The sequence below is a fragment of the Microplitis mediator genome, chromosome 11, assembly GCF_029852145.1.
Source record: "Microplitis mediator isolate UGA2020A chromosome 11, iyMicMedi2.1, whole genome shotgun sequence".
Taxonomy (NCBI): Eukaryota; Metazoa; Arthropoda; class Insecta; order Hymenoptera; family Braconidae; genus Microplitis; species Microplitis mediator.
In genome coordinates, this window is record NC_079979.1 from 19,157,959 (window position 1) to 19,178,156 (window position 20,198).

General features: G+C 28.1%; 1 protein-coding gene across 3 annotated transcripts; it reads right to left on the reverse strand.

Annotated features, from left to right (window-relative positions):
- Positions 1-11: 11 nt before the first annotated feature.
- On the reverse strand, positions 12-19,123 carry LOC130677102 (uncharacterized). Of its 3 annotated transcripts, XM_057483697.1 has the most exons (9): positions 18,927-19,123; positions 11,508-11,580; positions 11,355-11,434; positions 9,557-9,791; positions 6,700-6,817; positions 6,477-6,621; positions 5,346-5,508; positions 3,814-5,149; positions 17-1,790 (listed from the first exon to the last, which is right to left on the reverse strand). In XM_057483697.1, exons 1-9 carry the CDS (start codon positions 18,956-18,958, stop codon positions 1,759-1,761), a joined length of 2,214 nt encoding a protein of 737 aa, XP_057339680.1. In that variant the 5' UTR covers positions 18,959-19,123; the 3' UTR covers positions 17-1,758. The 3 variants fall into 3 exon arrangements, with proteins under 3 accessions (XP_057339679.1, XP_057339678.1, XP_057339680.1); XM_057483696.1 differs by lacking the exon at positions 18,927-19,123 and having other exon boundaries at positions 12-1,790; positions 6,477-6,618; positions 11,508-13,578; XM_057483695.1 differs by lacking the exon at positions 18,927-19,123 and having other exon boundaries at positions 14-1,790; positions 11,508-13,569.
- Positions 19,124-20,198: the final 1,075 nt, after the last annotated feature.

The following is a 20,198-nucleotide window of genomic DNA, read 5'->3' on the forward strand; positions in this document are numbered from 1 at the left end:
TATAGTTTGAAATAATTAATATCATTTTTTATTTATCAACAATTCACGCATTATCTGATACAATTTTCGTCACAATTTATATGATCAGTTTTTAACACTTTGCTTATCATTATTATCAATAATAATAAATAAATGAACATCCATACGAGTACAAAAACAAGTGGCAAATCTGCAGCACCGTCTTACATTTAAATATATTATTATTTTTCACAATAATAATTAATTATTTATTACCGCCATAATTCAAAAAGTCATAGCCCGTCCTCTGTATTACAGTAAATTTGAATTTCTTTTCACCGCCAAAACAAATCTGTCCATATCTCAATAATAAAAATCTTTACTCGTTTTTTCCGATATAATAATTTTTAGCTACAATTGTTTATTAATTATCAGTTATTTTTAATTAAAGCTTAAATTAGTAAAACAAAATAATTAAATTTAAAAAATGTGCTTTTTTAAAAGTATCAATTAATTAATTAATTAATTATAATATTGATAAGTAATTAAGTAATAATTTATTAATAAATTAGTTTGTTAATAAAATTTATTTTTACAAAATATATAAATTAATTAAATCTTTACCGTCGTTTAATATTTAAGTCAATACTTTAACGATAAACTTGTGCGTACAATACAACAATTAAAGTAAATAATAATAATAATATTATTATTTGTGCCGTAATATTTATAATGATTGATAATAAAGGGCACAAATAATATTATAAGTAAATAATAATTATGCAGCACAACAGGCACAAGAGAGCATACACTTTGTTACGTAAATTACAGCAATTATTTTATAAAAGAACACGAATTCAACACATCTATGAGTATTTATATAATTTTTAAATATAATTATATTTTATGATAAATTATCATTCAAAATTTATAATATTTTTTTTAGTTAAAAAATTCAGTACGACAGTACAGTCTATCTAATTATGTCTACTAATAATTACGAGCGTCTGCTCACATGACTAGAGCCTGGATATCTAATTTGTTTTTATCTATTTAAATTAATTGTCATGTTTAATTTTTATTTTTTTTTAATTATTATTATATTGATATCACAAATATTTATTTCAATCTTTACAATTTAATGGGTAATAAAAATACAGTATAAAGCAGAGGAACATGTTTACATATTTTTTAAATAATGACTACATTTTTGTATGGAAATAAATTCCTTGGCTTATATATTTATTTATTTAATTAATTAATTAATTAAATATTTTTTATATGTAATTTTTTTATTTATCATTGAGATGATTGAGAATAGAAAATTTTTTTGAAATGAAAAAAAAATTCCAGCTTGTAGTCATTACAGTAAATAGTTTACGCATTAAATGTAAACAATTAATTAAATTAACAATTAAAACTTTTTATTTAATTACTTTTCTTTTTCCGAGAGTTGAATTACTCATGGAAAAAAATTTTCTTCTTCGGAAACTTGATTGAAAAAAATAAATTGAGTATAAAAATGAATCGGTTGACTAAAAAGCTAGACGCAGATAAAGCGTTTTGGCTCTTGTAATTTATTCATTAATTAACGCCGCTAATCACATTGGAAACAAGATGGCTGTACCTGATTAATGACTATGATTATAATAATGATTATGATCGTGATGATGTGATACAAATATATTGTTGATGCGAAGTAAAGGCATTAGCTCTTATTTGTATGCTATTATTCCGTCTTCTTCTTTAATGTGATCAGCAGCTGTTATGTTTCATGCCACCTTTTTCTTCGTTGGTTTTTTACTTCGTGGTAAAGTTGCAAAACTTGTTATCTAGAAAATTTAAAGAAAAATACGTTTTTGGTTATTTATGTATTATGCTGATTATTTTGGAGGACAATTGCTTGTTTAATGTAAGCAACACAAGTTATTGGTGATCAAGACCTTCTAATGTCGGTTTACTTTGAATTTTAATTCATTTGATGATTATTAATACACGGAAAAAAATTTTTTTAAATACATTAGGCATCTAATAATTATTTTTTTTAGTATAATACCTTGACAGTATTTTTATTGTAGTTATGAAAAGCTTTGAAAATTTTAATATCGCCTTCAGTTTCGAGAAAATCCACCTACGAAATTCGGGACTCGTTACTCGTGTCCAGGAAAAATTTTTTTTGTTCACTATTATTTTTAAATTCTCTTCCAAACCTCATTATTAATTTTTCCGAAAGTCAAAAGTGGGCATCCCAGACTTAACTTTAAAAAAAACCCGCCTTCAAAAAAATTCTGTAGAAATTTCACTCACTCCCATGCCCGAAATAAGAAAATTTTTTTTTTCTCGCTACTGATGTTAAATTTTCTCCCAAATCTCATTATTGACATTTCCGAGTGTCAAAAGTGGGCACCTCAGACTTTACTTTCAAAAAAACCCGCGTCCAAAAAAAATTCTGTAGAAATTGCAGACTCATTCCCATGCCCGAAATTAAAAATTTTTTTGTTCACTATTATTTTTAAATTCTCTTCCAAACCTCATTACTAATTTTTCCGAAAGTCAAAAGTGGGCATCCCAGACTTAACTTTAAAAAAAACCCGCCTTCAAAAAAATTCTGTAGAAATTTCACTCACTCCCATGCCCGAAATAAGAAAATTTTTTTTTTCTCGCTACTGATGTTAAATTTCTTTCCAAATCTCATTATTGACATTTCCGAGTGTCAAAAATAGGCACCTCAGACTTTACTTTCAAAAAAACTCGCCTTCAAAAAAATTCTATAGAAATTTCGGACTCACTCCCATGCCCGAAAAAATCAAAATTTTTTTTCTCGCTATTTTTGTTTAATTTTCTTCCAAATCTCATTGCTAATATTTCCGAAAGTCAAAAGTGAGCATCCCAGACTTAACTTTCAAAAAAACCCGCCTTCAAAAAAATTCTGTAGAAATTTCAGACTCACTTTCATGCCCGAAATAAAAAATTTTTTTTTTCTCGCTACTGATGTTAAATTTTCTTCCAAACCTCATTATTGACATTTCCGAGTATCAAAAGTGGGCACCTCAGACTTTACTTTCAAGAAAATCCGCCTTCAAAAAAATTCTACAGAAATTCTACGGAAATCCGGGACACTGCCCATGCCTGAAAAATTTTTTCCCAATGTTCTTTTACTGTGTATCAATAATCAATAACATTAGAAGGTCTTTATGTTAGGCACTTAAAACACATGTTAACATAAAATAATACAAGCGTAATGATAAAATAAAAAACAAAAATAATGTAATAATAATTAGTGCTAAACATAACATCATGTGATTTGTGTGATCACTCTCACTCTCAATAAAGACTCAAAAGAGCTAAACAAACCAAATAATAAATTATTCCCACGTCTTGTTGATTTAATTGAATGAAACACTCAATTAAATCATTTGTCATTATAATTATCAGGCTGATTATTATCATCAGTTAATTTACTTTGATCACACCGATCAAGACTATCAGTACGAAAATCAATGTACGTGTCAGAAGTTGTGCTTTCATCAGTGAGGGCAGTTTTAAATAAAATGTCTTGGACATTGACATCGACTTTATTTTCTTGAGCATCAACTCCACACTCTTGTGAGCTAACGCTGGCAGAACGCGATCTTGAACCTGGTTCAGATGCCGCCGAATGAATTCCACTTCTATCTTTACCTTTATCTTTATTGCCAAATAAATTTCGTGGAATCGCTAAAAATCTCGACAAACTTTTTTTTTTTTTATTTGATTTAGTAGAAACAGATGGAGATGAATGACGATGAGAAGTAGTAGGATGAGTAAAAAATACATTTTTTGTGTTATTGACATTGGTGAAGGTCTTTACTGTACCAGTTTTGATAACGAGGGTCGCTTTCAACGCTTGCTCGGTCTCTCCTTCAGCTGACGAGTCCTCGTCGACGACTTGGTCATTATTACCAGCGTCAAATTCCGATTTTGTGGTCGAGGGAACTCTGGGCGCGGGTTTTTTGTGATATTTCCCGGCACGGTCGCAATCGGAACTGCTTCGCGATACGCTCGCTGATGAGTGGGATGTCGGGAGGCTTGTTTTTGAATTACTCCTGTCTTCCAAGTTCGCGGGCATTGGATCTCCTTGGATTGATGACGAATTATCTGGGGTGTGTACAATACTTGCCACTGCTTCGTGGGCGTTGTTCAGTAGTCTTTTGAGCTCCAGAAATTTTTCTTGACATATTTCGTCTGTTATCTTTGTGATGTCTACATTTGAGGCAGAGCAGGGAGTTAATTCATGAGGACTAGATACTTTTAGATGTTCATGTGAACTAGATAATTTTTTTTGCTCTGTAGGACTAGACAGTTTTAATAAATTATCTGGATTTGATACATTGTCTGAAGATAATTTTTTATCTTCTAGATCTGTGGGTTTTATGAGGTTATCTTTGGTGGATAATTTTAATAAATCATCTGGAGTAGATAATTTTGAGTGGTCTTGTGAATTAGATACTTTTAGTAAATTATCTTGAGTAGATGGTTTTGAACAGTCTTTTAAATCAGATGATTTTGATGAATTATCTTCAATAGATACTTTTGATAAATCATCTTTAACAGATATTTTTGATAAATTATCGTGAATTGGTCCTTTTGTTAAATTATCTTGACTAGATACTTTTGTTAAATTATCTTGGCTAGATGATTTTGTTAAATTATCTTTAGTAGATAATTGAACTGTTTCTTGTGAACTAGATAATTTTTTTAATTCATCTGAACCAATTGATTTTATTAGATCTTTAGAACAAGATGGTTTTGAAAAATCATCTGGACTAGATATTTTTTTAAGTTCTCCTGAATTGTCGACTATTAAAAATTTTTTCGATTTGAAATTAACGTCTGTATCATCAGAATCAACAGAATCGATTTTCAGGTCTCGTATTTTATCATCAGTCTTATTATAATCACATTTATCATAATTAATATTTAATTGACTATTATCATTATCGTTTTCTGGTGCGACTAGTATTGATCCAGGCAAATTAGACGGAAATAAATGACCCGTGTTTTTTAAAATTTCATCTACAGTCGGATAATTTAGCGGTGCATTACTGTGCATTTGTGACAAAAACAGCATAAGTTGTAGACTCTGTTGTGCGCTAATTACAGACAAAGCTGGTAATTGAGGATCCACAAACTCACACGTGTCTTCTTCATCCTTTGAATACGAGAAATTGACCATTAATCGGTCAGTAATCCACAACATAGTTTTTTTTAAAAAATCATCCGGATAATTAACATTTTTTTAAACTTACATTTAAATTATTTTAGTCTTTTTTTATTTATATATTTTATATAAATTTGTAATTTTGTACTTTTATCATACTTGGACGCGGATTTAATTGATTACGAACCTCGGGTAATTTTTTAGCAGTAGATCGAGGCTTTGAAGACCTCGTTCTTGCTCCAACACTCGATGTCCTTAAAAGCGTTTCCGTGTGTGGCGTCATGCGGTGCGTTTGAACAGCTTCTCCGCTACTGTAGCCGCTGGATATGTCGTCTGATGACCGTATGTTACTTAAAAAAAAAAAATTAATAATAATAACAATACATAAATAAAAAGTCGGAAAACCCAAAGGTGCACAATTCACTTGCTCATTAAAAAAGTATTCAGTAGATGGTAAGAATCCGAATGATAAAAAATAAAATAGATCAGTCGGTTCTGTATTTTTTGAGGGCATTCTCAGACAGTGCCTCCCACTTTTTTTAAGTTTTCAATGACTCATTTGCAATGATCGTATTAAAGTTTTGATAATTAATTTAAAAAAAGTTAAAGTATTAATTGAAAAAAGAGCAACGCAGTTACAATTTCGCCGGACAGATTTTAAAAAAATTATTTACGATTGATATCAATTAAGAGTGAAACGAAATTTGGAAAATTTCAATAAAATTGATAACAATTGTAATTTTTTTTAAATCTATATCTCAGCGAAATTGTCCTTTTTTCAATTTATGCTTTAATATTTTTGAAATTAATTAATAAAATTTTTATATTCTTATGACAGTTCAGTCATTGAATATTTTCAAAAAATGTGTGTCTAAAAAGTCAGAGAATGTTCTCAAGTTATTGTGTTTACCAACATCCGTTCATACTGTCAGACATTACAGATATTTTTTTTTTTCAAACACTTTTTTAAAAAAATGACTTAAAATTGTGTTCGATTTATTTATTAATAAATTATCTTTCAAAAGGTAAAGTAAGAGACCCAGTACCTGATCATTCCGTGTACTTGTATTTCTATATCTACCAAATTTGACTAAATATAGATATACAAATACATGGTGTGATCGGGTACTAGTTCCTGATCAGGTACTGGGTCTTTTACCTTACGAACTTTGTTTTAGTTCAGCATATTTTGATAAGTATAAATATTATTTTTACATGAGCGAACCATGATTCAATTGGTTTCGCAACTGAGTTGTGCAATAATTAATTTTTACAGACAAAAAAAAAAATAATAAATTAATTAATTAATTCCACATACTTTATACTTATTGGTTCTCTAGGCCTCGGTTGTCTAACATCAACATCAACTTCAGAAAAAAACATATCAACACGATTACAACTTGATTGTGTTCTACGTGGACTGTATCCTCTTCTGCCAGGATTTTCTCGTCGACGAGGTTCTACTATTATTTTAATAATAATAATAATAATAATTAAATTATATATACATATATTATTGATATAATTAAATTAAATTATACCTATCATATCTGTCTCGTCGTGCATCAGTGATGTATTTCTATTTTCATCCTCTTTTTCGCCTGTCAGGTCACTCAGACTGTAGCTTTTTTTTAGCTGCTGCACTAACCCACCGCCACCCTGTAAATTGTAGGAATGCAACAGAGAATTTACGTCACATAAATAAACTCTTTATTTTATTTTTCAAAAAAATATTTAAATAAATAAAAAAAAAAAAAATAAATAAATAGTGGAAATAAATAAAAAAAAATGTGATCCTTACCAAAAATAAATGAAAATATATTAATAAATTATCAGCCATCACCGTCATCATGTTTGATAAAATATTAAAGTTTATTTTTATAATAATTCCATTTTTTAATTTGAATTTTTATTAATATGATCACTAGTTATGCAGACGTTGATTATTTTATAACAATTCCGGCGTTGACTAAAGCGTTTTCTTCATTAATTTTAGTAACTAGTGCCTAGTTTTTTTAGCCGTTTAAATTAATAATTAATAATTATAAATAAAATAAAATTAAAATAGCTTCAAGCATGATAAGTAAAACATAGTCATGATGTTAAAAAATGCGTTTATTTATATATGAATTATAAGATATCGATACGAGGATCTTTGGATTCAGATAAATATTTATAAAAAAAATTAATTAATTAATTAATTAATTATTACTTAGTTTTTAATAACAATCCTCTGTCGCTTTTCCTTAAATATTATACACAAAAAAGACAATTATAATAATATGTAAATTTGTAGAGGTAACAAAACAATAAGCGACAAGAATATTTGTATATATGTATAAATAATTACGTTGATTAATTGTTAATAATTATTAATTATCACTGAAGGAAATTGAATTTTTTTTGTGATTTTTTTTTACTGACAAAACTCGAGAAAATTAAATTGTTTTTTATTTAAAATATTTATGACAATTAAATAAATTAATTGTTCGGTTTTTGATAACAATTTTATGAAAATTTCAATTTCCTGGGGTTTATATTTATATATTTATCACATTGAGTTATTATAAAACCTGGTATTTCTATCCGTTGGCTTGTGATGCATTACACAACTCAGTTACAAATTTATTTATATTAATAATTATTTACTAAAAGCTATTAGACGTGACTTATTAACTAAAAAAAAACGTCACAATTTATAAATTTTAATATTAATGAATTACAGTTTTGTTTTTAATTTTTTTTCAGTCTTATTATAATATACATTTATAATAAATGATATTTAGAATTTTTAGACAGCTCATTTTTTAATTTGTTTTTTTTAATAAACGAAAAGAAAAATTAACTATTCACTTACGTTTTAATTTTTTTTATTTATTATGATTAATCGCAGAATTTATTTAAATTCGGTAAAAAAAGACAGATGTCAATTTAATTATTTAACTACAATTGCATTAGAGCACATGATTGATAAGTTCAATGATAAAAACTATCGCGGATGATTATTATTGATAACGTACAATTTTATTAAATTCATTATCTTTATGTCTCTTTTACGTCTACTCTGAGTAAAAAAAAAAAGAAAAAAAAACTAAAGTTCGTTTAAACAAAAGTGACATAAGATTTAGCAACGAAAATTTTCATTCAAATTTTAAACGCTCCTGGCGTCTCAGTGATTGATTTTATCGATATAGTCATCAGGAGCTTTTTCATAGAGAATTTAATTCTCTATAAAATTGTATTGATACATTTTTACTGTATCTCGCATAGTTTAGCTGTTATCTTTACTTTAAAGTATTTGTATGACTAAATTTTCGGGTAACTCAAATTTGAAATTAAAATTTTGACTTAAATATACGAGATACAAAAAAATACAAAAGAGCAATTTTGTAGAGAATTAAATTTCCTACAAAAAAAGTTTCAATGACCAAATCGTTAAAATCAATAGTTTAATCATAAATTTCGAATAAAAAATCGTTACATTTTTTTAGAAAGAAAATGTTGAACTTTCGGTTGCTAAAAAAAATTTTATCATCGACGAGATCAAATAAATTTATTTAAATAAAATAAAATAAATTATAAATCTGCATCGTCACTAAATTCATCAAATTTACGCAATGAGTTAGCGCTAGTTTGGTTTCCTGTATTTTTTTTACGTCTAGTTGTCCTGCGTGTTTTTCTCGTTACAACTTTTTCCGAAGCCGGTTCTTTAAAATCATCAAATGATGATGTTGTATTATCAATAGTAAACTGCGCCAAACTGTCATCCTCATCACTAGCATATTCAATTTTAATATCAGGTGCTTGGGATTCAAAGTCAGCTGTGGTATTTAAATTTCCTTGATGATGCTTTTGATGATGATGCTGACGAGGGCTCGATTTCCGGGGTGATAAAGACTTATCCAAGCTGTTTCTCTGGTTGTCCTTCTCGGTCGGTGATGATTTGTGGCTGGTTAAGCTAGAAATCGGCGAGTCGGTTTGATCGTTATGTTCGTCTTGATCAACAGAACTCGGGATGACACTTGGGAAGTTCTTGATTTATCAATTTTTTTTTTTTTTTGGTTTTAAAGCAATCGTTGATGATGTTAGTTGATGTTGATTAATCATTTCATTTTAAATTATTTTTTTTTTTTAATTATTATTTATTATTTTTTTTGTTTGATAACCAGATGATTAGTGCGTGATCATGAAGTATTCAGCAATGGATAAAAAAAAGAAAAAAAACGAAATAAAAATTAAAAAAAAAAAATAATAAATGTTAGATAAATAATCAAAAGCATTAATAGCGTAAATTTTTTTATATTAATGAGGCTATTTAATAAAAAAAAAAAAAAAAATTAATATTGGGGAAAAAAATGATTGTAAAATAAAATTGAATTTAAAAAAGAGTTAACTCACCTTAATTGCCGTTTGCATGAGTACTGTGGTGGCATAATTTACACCCTTAGTACCGAGATGAAGTACCGCAGTGTAGCCTTGCTCGGTGGCACGTGCCAGAGCGTCATCGATCTCAGCTTCACGGCGTATCAGTGCGGGATGTACGAACCGACGGTATAGAATACTCGAGCCCTTGGTTGCGGGACTCAATAACCAGAGCACGAGAATTATTTTTATCTCATAATAAAATGGGAACCTTTTGAAATAGAAAAAAATTATTCTCAACTTTTTTATCGTCTGTAGTTTCATCAAGTGCTTAACTTTTTTGGGTCGCGTGACCTACTTTTTAAATAAACTTTTCAAGTCTACTTTTTAGGCTCGAGAGTTTAATATTTTTAAAGCTCATTTCTAAAATTCCTTTTATTAAATTTTTTAAAACTATGCACTAAATTTTTACCAAAAAGAAAATAAATATTTAATTAATTTTGAATTAATGTACCTCAGCTCGGGTAATCTTTTAAGTAAATACAGAAATAAATTCATTTATAAATTATTGTAAATTAAATATCTAATTAAATAATAGGACATTAGTCTGCTGAGTAAATTTACACAAGTTATCAAATTATATTTGTAGTTCAAATATTATCTTAATCTCTTATTTATTAGTATTTATTTAAAAACTAATATTTGTTATTATTATTAATAGGGCCAAGATTTCTTTGTTAATTTAAAAATAATTAATAATTAGTGGTGTGAAATTTTTTATATTACGGGGAAAATACTGGTCTTATTAAAAAAATTTTCGAACAAAAGTTGTAGGAAATTTAATTTCCGAAAAAAAATGTCTCTTATGATTTTCTTATACGATCAATATTTTTACCGTAATTTCAAAATTAAGATTTTCATAATTAACAAAATTTTGAATTATTCATTATTAATCTTAATTTTCAAATTACGGTAAAAATATTGATCGTATAAGAAAATCATAAGAGACATTTTTTTTCGAAAATTAAATTTCCTACAACTTTTGTTTGAAAAATTTTTTAATAAGACCAATATTTTCCCCGTAATATCAAAAATTTGAATTACTCATTTCAAAAATAAAGCAAAAATCTTGTCCCTAATTATTATTGTAAGTGTAATTAATACATCCGATTCATTTAAAATTTAATTTATTATATATTATTTTGCTAATTATATATACCAGCATTTTCCAACCAATTCTATAAATAATTATAAACTTGTAATTAATTATTAATAATACGGCTGCCCAATTTCAAAACACAGTAAGGGACAAATTTTTCAAAGTCGATTTTTTATTATTTTTAGTTCCAGTGCAGTCTTGTGGACATGATTCATCAAATTTTATTTTTGTCACTTACTGTGTTATGAAATTGGACAGCCGAATAATTGTGAAAATAATATGATACTGAAGTTAACCGACGACTAATGATTTTTTTATTTGTTTTCAAAACGGTAAATTACAAAAAAAAGCATTTAAAAAAATTGCACCCATAGTTTTTAAAATTTTCTACATGTGCATATTTTTAGTTTTTTTTTTTTTTAAATCAAATTGTTGGAAAAAAAAGTCTGAAAATTGTCAATTGTCTGCTATCTTCAGGATCATAAAATAACAACTATTAATTATTTAAATTTACTCTGTTTATAATTTTCTAAAAAACACTAGTACATGTAACTAGCGAAATATTACCACAATAAATTTTTAAATTTGTGCCTTTAATTACACCAACAATCTCGTACCCATAAAAATAAATGTATAAATTTTTAAACTAAAAAAAAAATAGTTATTGTATTTTACCAAAAACTGAAGAATACATCAGTGAATGTTTCAGCACAGGTGAATAACGCAAAAACAATCCAGTACATCATCCATTTTACCTGTAAATAAATATGTAAATAATTATAAGTAAATAGTAAACTAAAATGTAAGTAAAGTAAATAAATAACTTACGTATTCCTTGACATTCTTCGTCCTTACGGCTTTGTAAGAGGCGTAAGCTGGATAAAGCGTACCAAATAGTAATCTAAAAATCGGATATATCATAAAATATGTAAATGTTTTCGGCACAATAATAACCATAATGACAATAAAAAATCCCAAATTGCCAAGTGTCAGTTTAATTGATAAATTATCAACAGAACAACGCGCCCATGCGATCGAGTTACTGATAAGTAACCGCGTGATACTTTTTAATTCCATGTTACTTGAGGATATCGAGTGTAGAGACGAGGAATTATCGCCATCGGATTCGTCATAATTGTAATTGTCCAGCTCGGAAACGTCAATAATTGACCGACTGGTATTTTTAGCACTAGGCGATGGGTATGGCGATGAGGTCTTGATTATTCTTTTTTCGATTCCCATGTTGCTGATAATCTTTAAACGTCACCGATTGATCGTCGTTGCGATAAATTTTATTTTGTACTGCAGTACTTTTAAATTAAATTAAATAACGACTGTCAGGTGTTTTGTTATATTTTTTAATCAGTTATCTAAGCAGTAATTAATAAATATCTGATAGCAGCTAGGATTTTATTTAAATATTCAGCTTTACTTTTGTTGCTTTCGTTTACGTGTCTGACGGTTTACTTTTAGTCTTTTAAATAAAAGCTTTTACTTTGTCCCAGTCACGGTTGCTTCCAGTTCACAACTAGTCTTGCTGGCAGACTCGTTAAGAAACTACTGCACGTGCTATTTTAGCAGCGATGACCCCTTCCGGGGTAATATGTATACACGAATGCCGCTCCCTCACACACTATTTTAAATATATATACACTGCAATCCGATGGATTAAAACACACATTCCTAATTATTTTTTATTTATTCAAGACTTTACTTTTTTTTTATTTTAAGAATTTAATAAATAATTAGGGTCTGGGTATTACTGCGGTTTAAATATATGACTATATAATATTTTAAAGATCCACCCCCATTAAAAACCGGGTTAAATATTTTTATTTAATAGACAATTGATTTATTTTAAAATTTTTAGTGTGACGTAATAAATATTTGATAAAAAAAAAATTTGTTTACAGGAACTTTTAATTCAAATTTTTAAATTTTGCACAACACGTGGTCGAATTTTTGTATCTTTATAGTGGAATTTAAATTACTGATATGAGAAAATACTTTTTTTTTTGGAATTAATTTATTTTTAATTTTTGAAATTTGTTTTTACTTTTGTTTATAAATATCGAGTATGAAAAATATAACGAATTTAATTTAAAAAAATTAAAACACTGAGATATTTTGCTAGGTTATGGAGTAATTATATTTCAACCCCATAAAGTAGTAAATGTACCTGAAGAAAAAGGATTTTTCTAATAACCCATTACAATACTGGGAAATAAGGCCCAGTAACACCGACAAGCTGGAAAATTTGGTACCAATTATTGTGGCAGTAAATTTAGTGACAATTTATTAAAATTCAATTTTTATTTTAAAAAATCATCTTGCTCTCAGATGCGATCGATAATTGATCGATAAGAAAATACATTTCATTAGAAACTAAAATTGACACCGACTGCAAGAAAACGACAATTTTTTTTTTAAGTCTAATCAGTTTTCAATAATTTGCAATAAACTCAATAATTAAATTTCATACGGTATATTTTTTTATACGAAAATTACGTATGATTAATTTTAAAAAAATGCGCAGTAATACCCGCGGTTACTTTGCATTAGAGCTCAGAAATTAGAACTACGCGACAAACGAAATCGCGACTGAGACTGGGGATATGACTTGAATGATATACATTAATTTAAAATACAAATGTATGAGTTTGTATATTTGTGTGCTCAGGTAATTTGATGATTATTGTCAATGTCGGGTGTTGCATTACGCAATTACATGTGCAGTCATATGTCACGAACAAAAGTTGCCATTGTTTAATATTTTAAACGCGCAGACAAAATTATAAATAATAGTCATAATTATACCCATTTTTTTATAAATTCACTAGCTTATTGTTCGGTTATTTTTCAAATTAAAAATTTTAAATTTACAGTTTAAATAAATTTTTTAACAAAAGGTTACTTAATTTTTTATTATTAAATTCCTTATAAATTGAAATATTTTTTACTAAAATAAATTCATATTGTAAAATATTTATTATATAAAATAATTCATTGTAAATAAAATTTATTTAACAGTTTATTACTTTATTTATGTATATAGTGATGTATATTTTGGAGTAGAGCCAAAAAAATTTTAAAGTGAATGACACTAAAGTCATATGTTAAATGTCAATGACTAATTCTTATACTCGTTTTATTTAAATAAAACTTTAATTTATCCAAAAGAGATCACTGATTATTTACAAACATCATTACGGTAATTACGGTAATACCTTCGATACTCATTATTATTTATTGTTTAGTCGTCTGTTCGAGCGTTAAGGACAAAAAAATATACACAAGTGTTAATTATTTAAAATAATTTATATTTACATTAAAGTTATTGATATCTTACATTATTTAATGGCATAATTGTTAACAATGATTTGTAAAAATAATTATTACTGCTGTTTTATTAATTTAATTGGAGTTGGAAGATGTCTTATTGACAGAGTATTGATGACAGTGACTCGTTTAAATACTGGCGCATGGAAATTCCTCGAGTATCGTTCAGCAATGGGTACCATAACTGGGACATTACGACGATTCGGTGGAGTAAAACACGTCATTTTAAATCAAGTATTCGATTGCGGATGCTAATGATACTTCACTTTAATTATTGATAATTAAATTTAAAATATAGTACAGTATTTTATTTCACTTCCTCTTGATATATATGTATATATATGTAAACCCTTGATGCTTGATGGCTGATGCTTTTCACAATTGAGTCAACTTTTCATGCTCGATTGGCTCTCATTCCTTTGTGACAACGGTCACGTAAACGTAATGACAGTTTTTTATTTTTATGTCAATCGGGATTTCTAGTCGTTTGCAGTCACAATTATTTTATATAATAAATTTTTTTTCAAGCTGAGTAAAAATTATTTTTCACTGGACAGTGGACAGTGAGTCAGATGTGAATAACTACGATGCCATCATGCAGGAAAATAGTTATCCGAATTTCTTGACGGACTGGAGCAGACATTAAATTTATTTGAAACCAAATAAATTTAATTTAAGAAATGGAAGATTAGATTTTATATTTTTTACTGTGATAAAGTTAATGGACCACTTGAAGAGATGTAATACAAGATCTCAATGCAAATAATACACTGGATGTGTTTCACGAGGCGTCGCGATGCCAAGACTAAAGGTTGGCCCACTCGTACAGTTGAATTTATATTTAAATCCACGATATAGTTAATGGTAGTAGATTATGTTATATATATATATATGCGCGTACATGCATATATGTATATAAATATATATTTTTTCCTATGTAGATATAGATACGGTGAAAGAAAAACGAAGAAGCGCGTCACGGATTTCTACGTGGGTGAGCTGAAGCAAAAAAAAAATTTTTTTTAAAACAAAAAACCATAAATCAAAGAAGAAAAAATATTAAATTGGAAACGACGCGGAATTTATTATTTTATTTTTAAAGAAAGAGAACAAAGATGAAGATTCAAACTGACGACCAAAGTTATTTTCAGCTTTAATCCTTTTTAGTTTTCTGCCGATGGGGAACGAAAAGAAAGAGGTCATTGGATTCTTAAACGCGAGTTATTCCACTGGATTCGCGGATGACTCGTCGGAAAATCCCGCCCGATGTTACATTTTTTAAATTTTCATTTAAATATTTAAATTTATAGAAGAAATAAAAAAATTAATATTTTTCCTTCTGCTGAATAAATACTGGATGAAAAATATGAGAAAGTCGGCTTATGTATACTTATTATATACATAAATATAAATAATATTTATTTTTCTCTTTCTCGTTTAATCGATGCATGAAGAGGGTCATCACTCTTGTCAAGGGTCGCCGCACGCACGTTACGTTGTAAAATATATAACTGCTCCGTTGATCTTTGAACTGGTACAAGCAAAAGAGAATGTATTTTTCATAAGTTCACCCATTTCACATTTCACCGGTCAAAATATATATTTATACATACATATATAAATTACTTGGACAAAGAACAAAGAAAAATTTTAAGTTATGTTCAATGAATAATAATATAATGAAATTGAGGTTATCGAGAGCAACAAAAGTTCATAAATATAAATATATATACACACACATATATATTTGTACTTAAGTTCACTTTTAACATCGCGTGATTTATCATTGATGTCTATAAGGATGTCGTGACTTTCCTCATTCATGTCGAGATCTCTCGCAGCCCGTCCTCTCTTCTATTATATCCTCTTTTCATTTCATACTTTACTATTGTAATACCCGCGACCATGTGTACACTTAAGGTCATTGAACTATATATATATATATATATATATATATATATATATATATTTTCGCTTTCAAAAGATTTACAAACTCCAGTTCAAGAGTTTTGAAATAACTAATTGCTAACCACTTAATACTCTATCTTTCAATATATATATTAATTAATCCAGACATTAACCATACGTGGGTTCATATATTTGTGCTCTTAAAACTTTTCTACCCTCAGTCAACGCAAAATAAAAATTTACAATAAATAAATAATGAAAAGTAAACTTTTTTTAAAAGTCAACACTAAAATTTTCTATTATTTATAATAAAAAAAAAAAAAAAATCCATAATGACTTTGACATTTGAGTTGTTTTTAAATTTTATTTAAAATATGAATTATGAGTTTGAAAAAAATTTAAAAATTTTTTTACGTAATTACATTTGTGGAGCAAGAAAATTATAGTCGAGGTAAAAAATCGATGTCGGATGAATTTAGTGTCTCTTCAAAGTACATTTAATATTAATACGAGTGTAGATGGTAGAAAAAAATGAATATGGAGTAGAAAAATACATGAAATAGCAGAGCTCCTTGAGAATATGACGGGGTGGGTAAAGTGTAAGACTCAACTATTTCTCGTTTAGTTTTTACCCTTGTTGCCAGCCGGGCATCGATCCAACGGTGCAGAAATGCACCAGCTTATTCGTGTCATTACTAGAGAAGCTATGAGCTCTTACGAGACTGCACTGAGAAGAAACAGTTAAATCATCGTTTTATCATACCATTGATAATTATATTAATCTTCAAATTCCTCTGTAATCATTACATTGATCAGCTCGACGACATTCGATTCTTCTTGTTTATCTTATAATATATTATTTATATTTTTTCTAAACAACTGGGCGGTAAATTAAAAATAAATAATAATTAAAATAAAACAAATTGCGAATACTATGGACTTGCCTCGGTCTCGTTTCATGTTCTACTTCTGGCTCTCGGTGCTCGTCAATCTATACGTTCTATTCTGTTACTGTATTTAATTCCATTGGAACGTCCATAAATATATATATATATATCGCGATGTGAGTCACATAACAGCCCGGCCAAGGCTGGGTCATGAGTGTTGTGAGTTGTGAGCAAGAAAAAAATAAAAGGCAACTAAAGTAGAGAAGTTTAATTGACGAGTAAGACAAGAAAGAGTAAGACAGATAACAAATATATGAAGAAAGAAAGAAAGAGATTTAAATGAGTGCAGCAACCCGTACCGAGTCCAATTCAATGCGCTACCAACTGTACATATGTGACGTAGTATCAGATCAGCTGATGAAACCCGACATATTATCAACTGATTAAGACTACAATTATAAAATAATATAAATATAATTATAGTGGATTGTTAACCAGTTCTTTGTTAAGGCTTCCGTCTTGTGTTTTGTTTGTAAACATTGTTTTAGCGATAAAACAATTTTTGTTTACGTTTTCTTGATAATAAACTCTTGCAATTTTTTAAATCTTCTTCAATGTATTTATATTCTCAGTGTCAGGAAAAAAATATTTAAAACTTCATCATCGCCATATATGTAGCAGCCAAGTACTCAATCCATTTTGGGTAACTTTCGAAAAACACAAGCCAAACATTCACCTTCTTCTCAATGCTATCCATACAACATTCTCATTTACTCTTATATATATATGTATAAATATATATATACATCAACATCATTTTCTACTTAAGCTTTAAGTAGCCGACTTTAGCCCTGTTATTTTTAGCTGTCGGACTCTAGCCTGTTCTATACAGAGTTATAAAACTAAATCAACTCCAACTCCAAAAAAAATAAGCGACGAATAAAATTAATCAGAATATTGCGCATTTAATTTTTTATTTTACGTATGAGTACGATGTCTTTGTTTGCAATTTATTGAAGACTTTAGCTCTCTATCGTGACATTAGCGCTTCTGATCATCAATAGACGTTTAATACCATAACTGTAAAAATATATATGAGTGTTAATGTAGCAGACATGAGACAATTAAAAATTTGAATTGAATAAATAATGAAATTTTTAAAAATACGTATGGTTGCATTTTTTAATTTTTACTCTACTTACATTTTATTCAAAAATTTAAAAAATTGACAATTGTCACATGCTGCAGACAGACAAATTTAAAATTCGTAATAGAGTAAATAATTAATAAAATTAAATTTTTAAAAAATGCGCGTTTAAAAAATTTAAAAATTAATAAGTGCATTTTTTAAATTAATTACTCCATTTATTACGAATTTTAACTTTGGTCTGCTACATTCACACTCATAAATAAATTCGCTGCTATTATTGTAATAATTACAAGTTGAGTAAAAAATTAAACTTCCAGTCTCTTTTTTTGTGATTATTATTATTGTTGTTGCTGTTATTATTACTTACATTTTATAATCACTGATGCACACTTAACTCATTGCACTTTCACTCAAGCAAACGTAATCTGTCTAGACTATATAGATTTGTTTAGAAATATATAACCATCTATGTATTGGAGGTTTATTATTTTTAATATTAACTGCCATAGATAAAAATTTTCTTATCTATTGCATTATCTAGTGATCGTATTCTATTGTCGCTTAGTGACTTGCGGCTAAAGGATAAAACAATCGAACAAAGGAACTAAATATAGAAATATCGTTTGTCTACTGTACAAAAACTTGGACTTGCCTTAAAATTTATATATTTTTTCTTGATAACGAAAATCACTTTTTTTAAATAATTAACACTATTTTTTAAATAAATTCACTTGCACGTCACTGAATTAATGAATTAAAAAATATTTAAATTTAAATGGATGATTTAAAATAATGTCTGATTTTAAATAGACAATTATTTGTTCGAGGACTTAATATTTATTTATTGCAATAATAATTTAAATTAATTTAAATAAATGGAATGGAGTTTTATAAAATTTATACGACACTTATTACGTAGGCAATGTTGGGGATTTTTGACAATGATTTTATATTAATACTCACATGACAAGACGAGATACTATTGATGATATCATTATTTGGTATTTAACTTAATTATTGTTGCTAATAAAAATTAAAATCACGTAATTATAATAATAAATTGAGCGAATTAAATTTATTAACTTATTCTGCACTGATGTTCACTCGTCAGCCATATTGAACTACTGGTTAGTTGCTTAGAACGTTAGAGCGCTACTGCTGCATCATATATATATGTATATAAACATATTTATATATATATACATACATGATTCTTTTTTTGACGTCACGGCGTATTTTCATCACGTGACCAAGTTATCTTGCTGATCGTGTTCATAAAAACGCGCCGTTCTCTGGCATTTTTGAAATTCAAAATTCCCGCGCTTAAATTTTTTTTTTTTTTTTTTTGCTTAATTAATTCTTTTGCATTTATTAAAGACTTTTAATTAACTTGTGGTTGATTTAAAAATTTATTGCTAATTAAAATAATAGTTTTTTTTTGTTTGTTTATTTAAATTTAAATTCCGACGAAATATCGATCGGATTTAAAGCCAGAGGTGAGTGCCCCCGGTTGTAATCTCAGCTTTAAATGTAATCGACGTAGGTACTAATTTCCCTTCGGGCAGTCCGTCATTACAGTTGTATTGCTCGTTCAAAGACTGACATTTGCTCGCCAGAACCCATCAACTTTTTTCTTAAAATTTTTTTTTTTAAAATCAACCTCTGGTATTTGTAAAATAAAATAAACCCGCGGATTTTAATTGCAATTATTTCGTAAACCATAATTAAGATAAACTATCTAGTCTTCAGTACTCTTAAAAAATATTTTTAACACTTTACAAATCTATGAATCAGTTAAAAAAATTTTTTAAATAAATTACAAATTTAAAATTCAAATCATCACTTTTTTACCGCGCAAATAAATAATTTCTAAATTTTTTTCTTTACAACAATAATTAATGTCAAAAAAAACTGTACTGTTGCACGTGACATCCCCACATAATTTAAATAAAATATAAAATGTCTGATAAAAAACCGCGGGAATTCAAAATCAGTGCGTGTGTATCGTGAGCTGCGCGTGTCATGGCGGGAGATCGGTATCTCCCACCACCTCCACCTCCATACATAGACACACACAAGTAGACGAAAGTGTACTTGGGTTCGTGGTCGCTGTTGGTCGTGTGGTACTTCCCCCCTCTTTCACCTCGTCCTCCATCGTCCGTTCTCCCTCCCCCTACTCCTACTCCGCCTTCACGACTGGCAGCACGAGGTATCGTCAAGTGAGTGCTCGCTCGC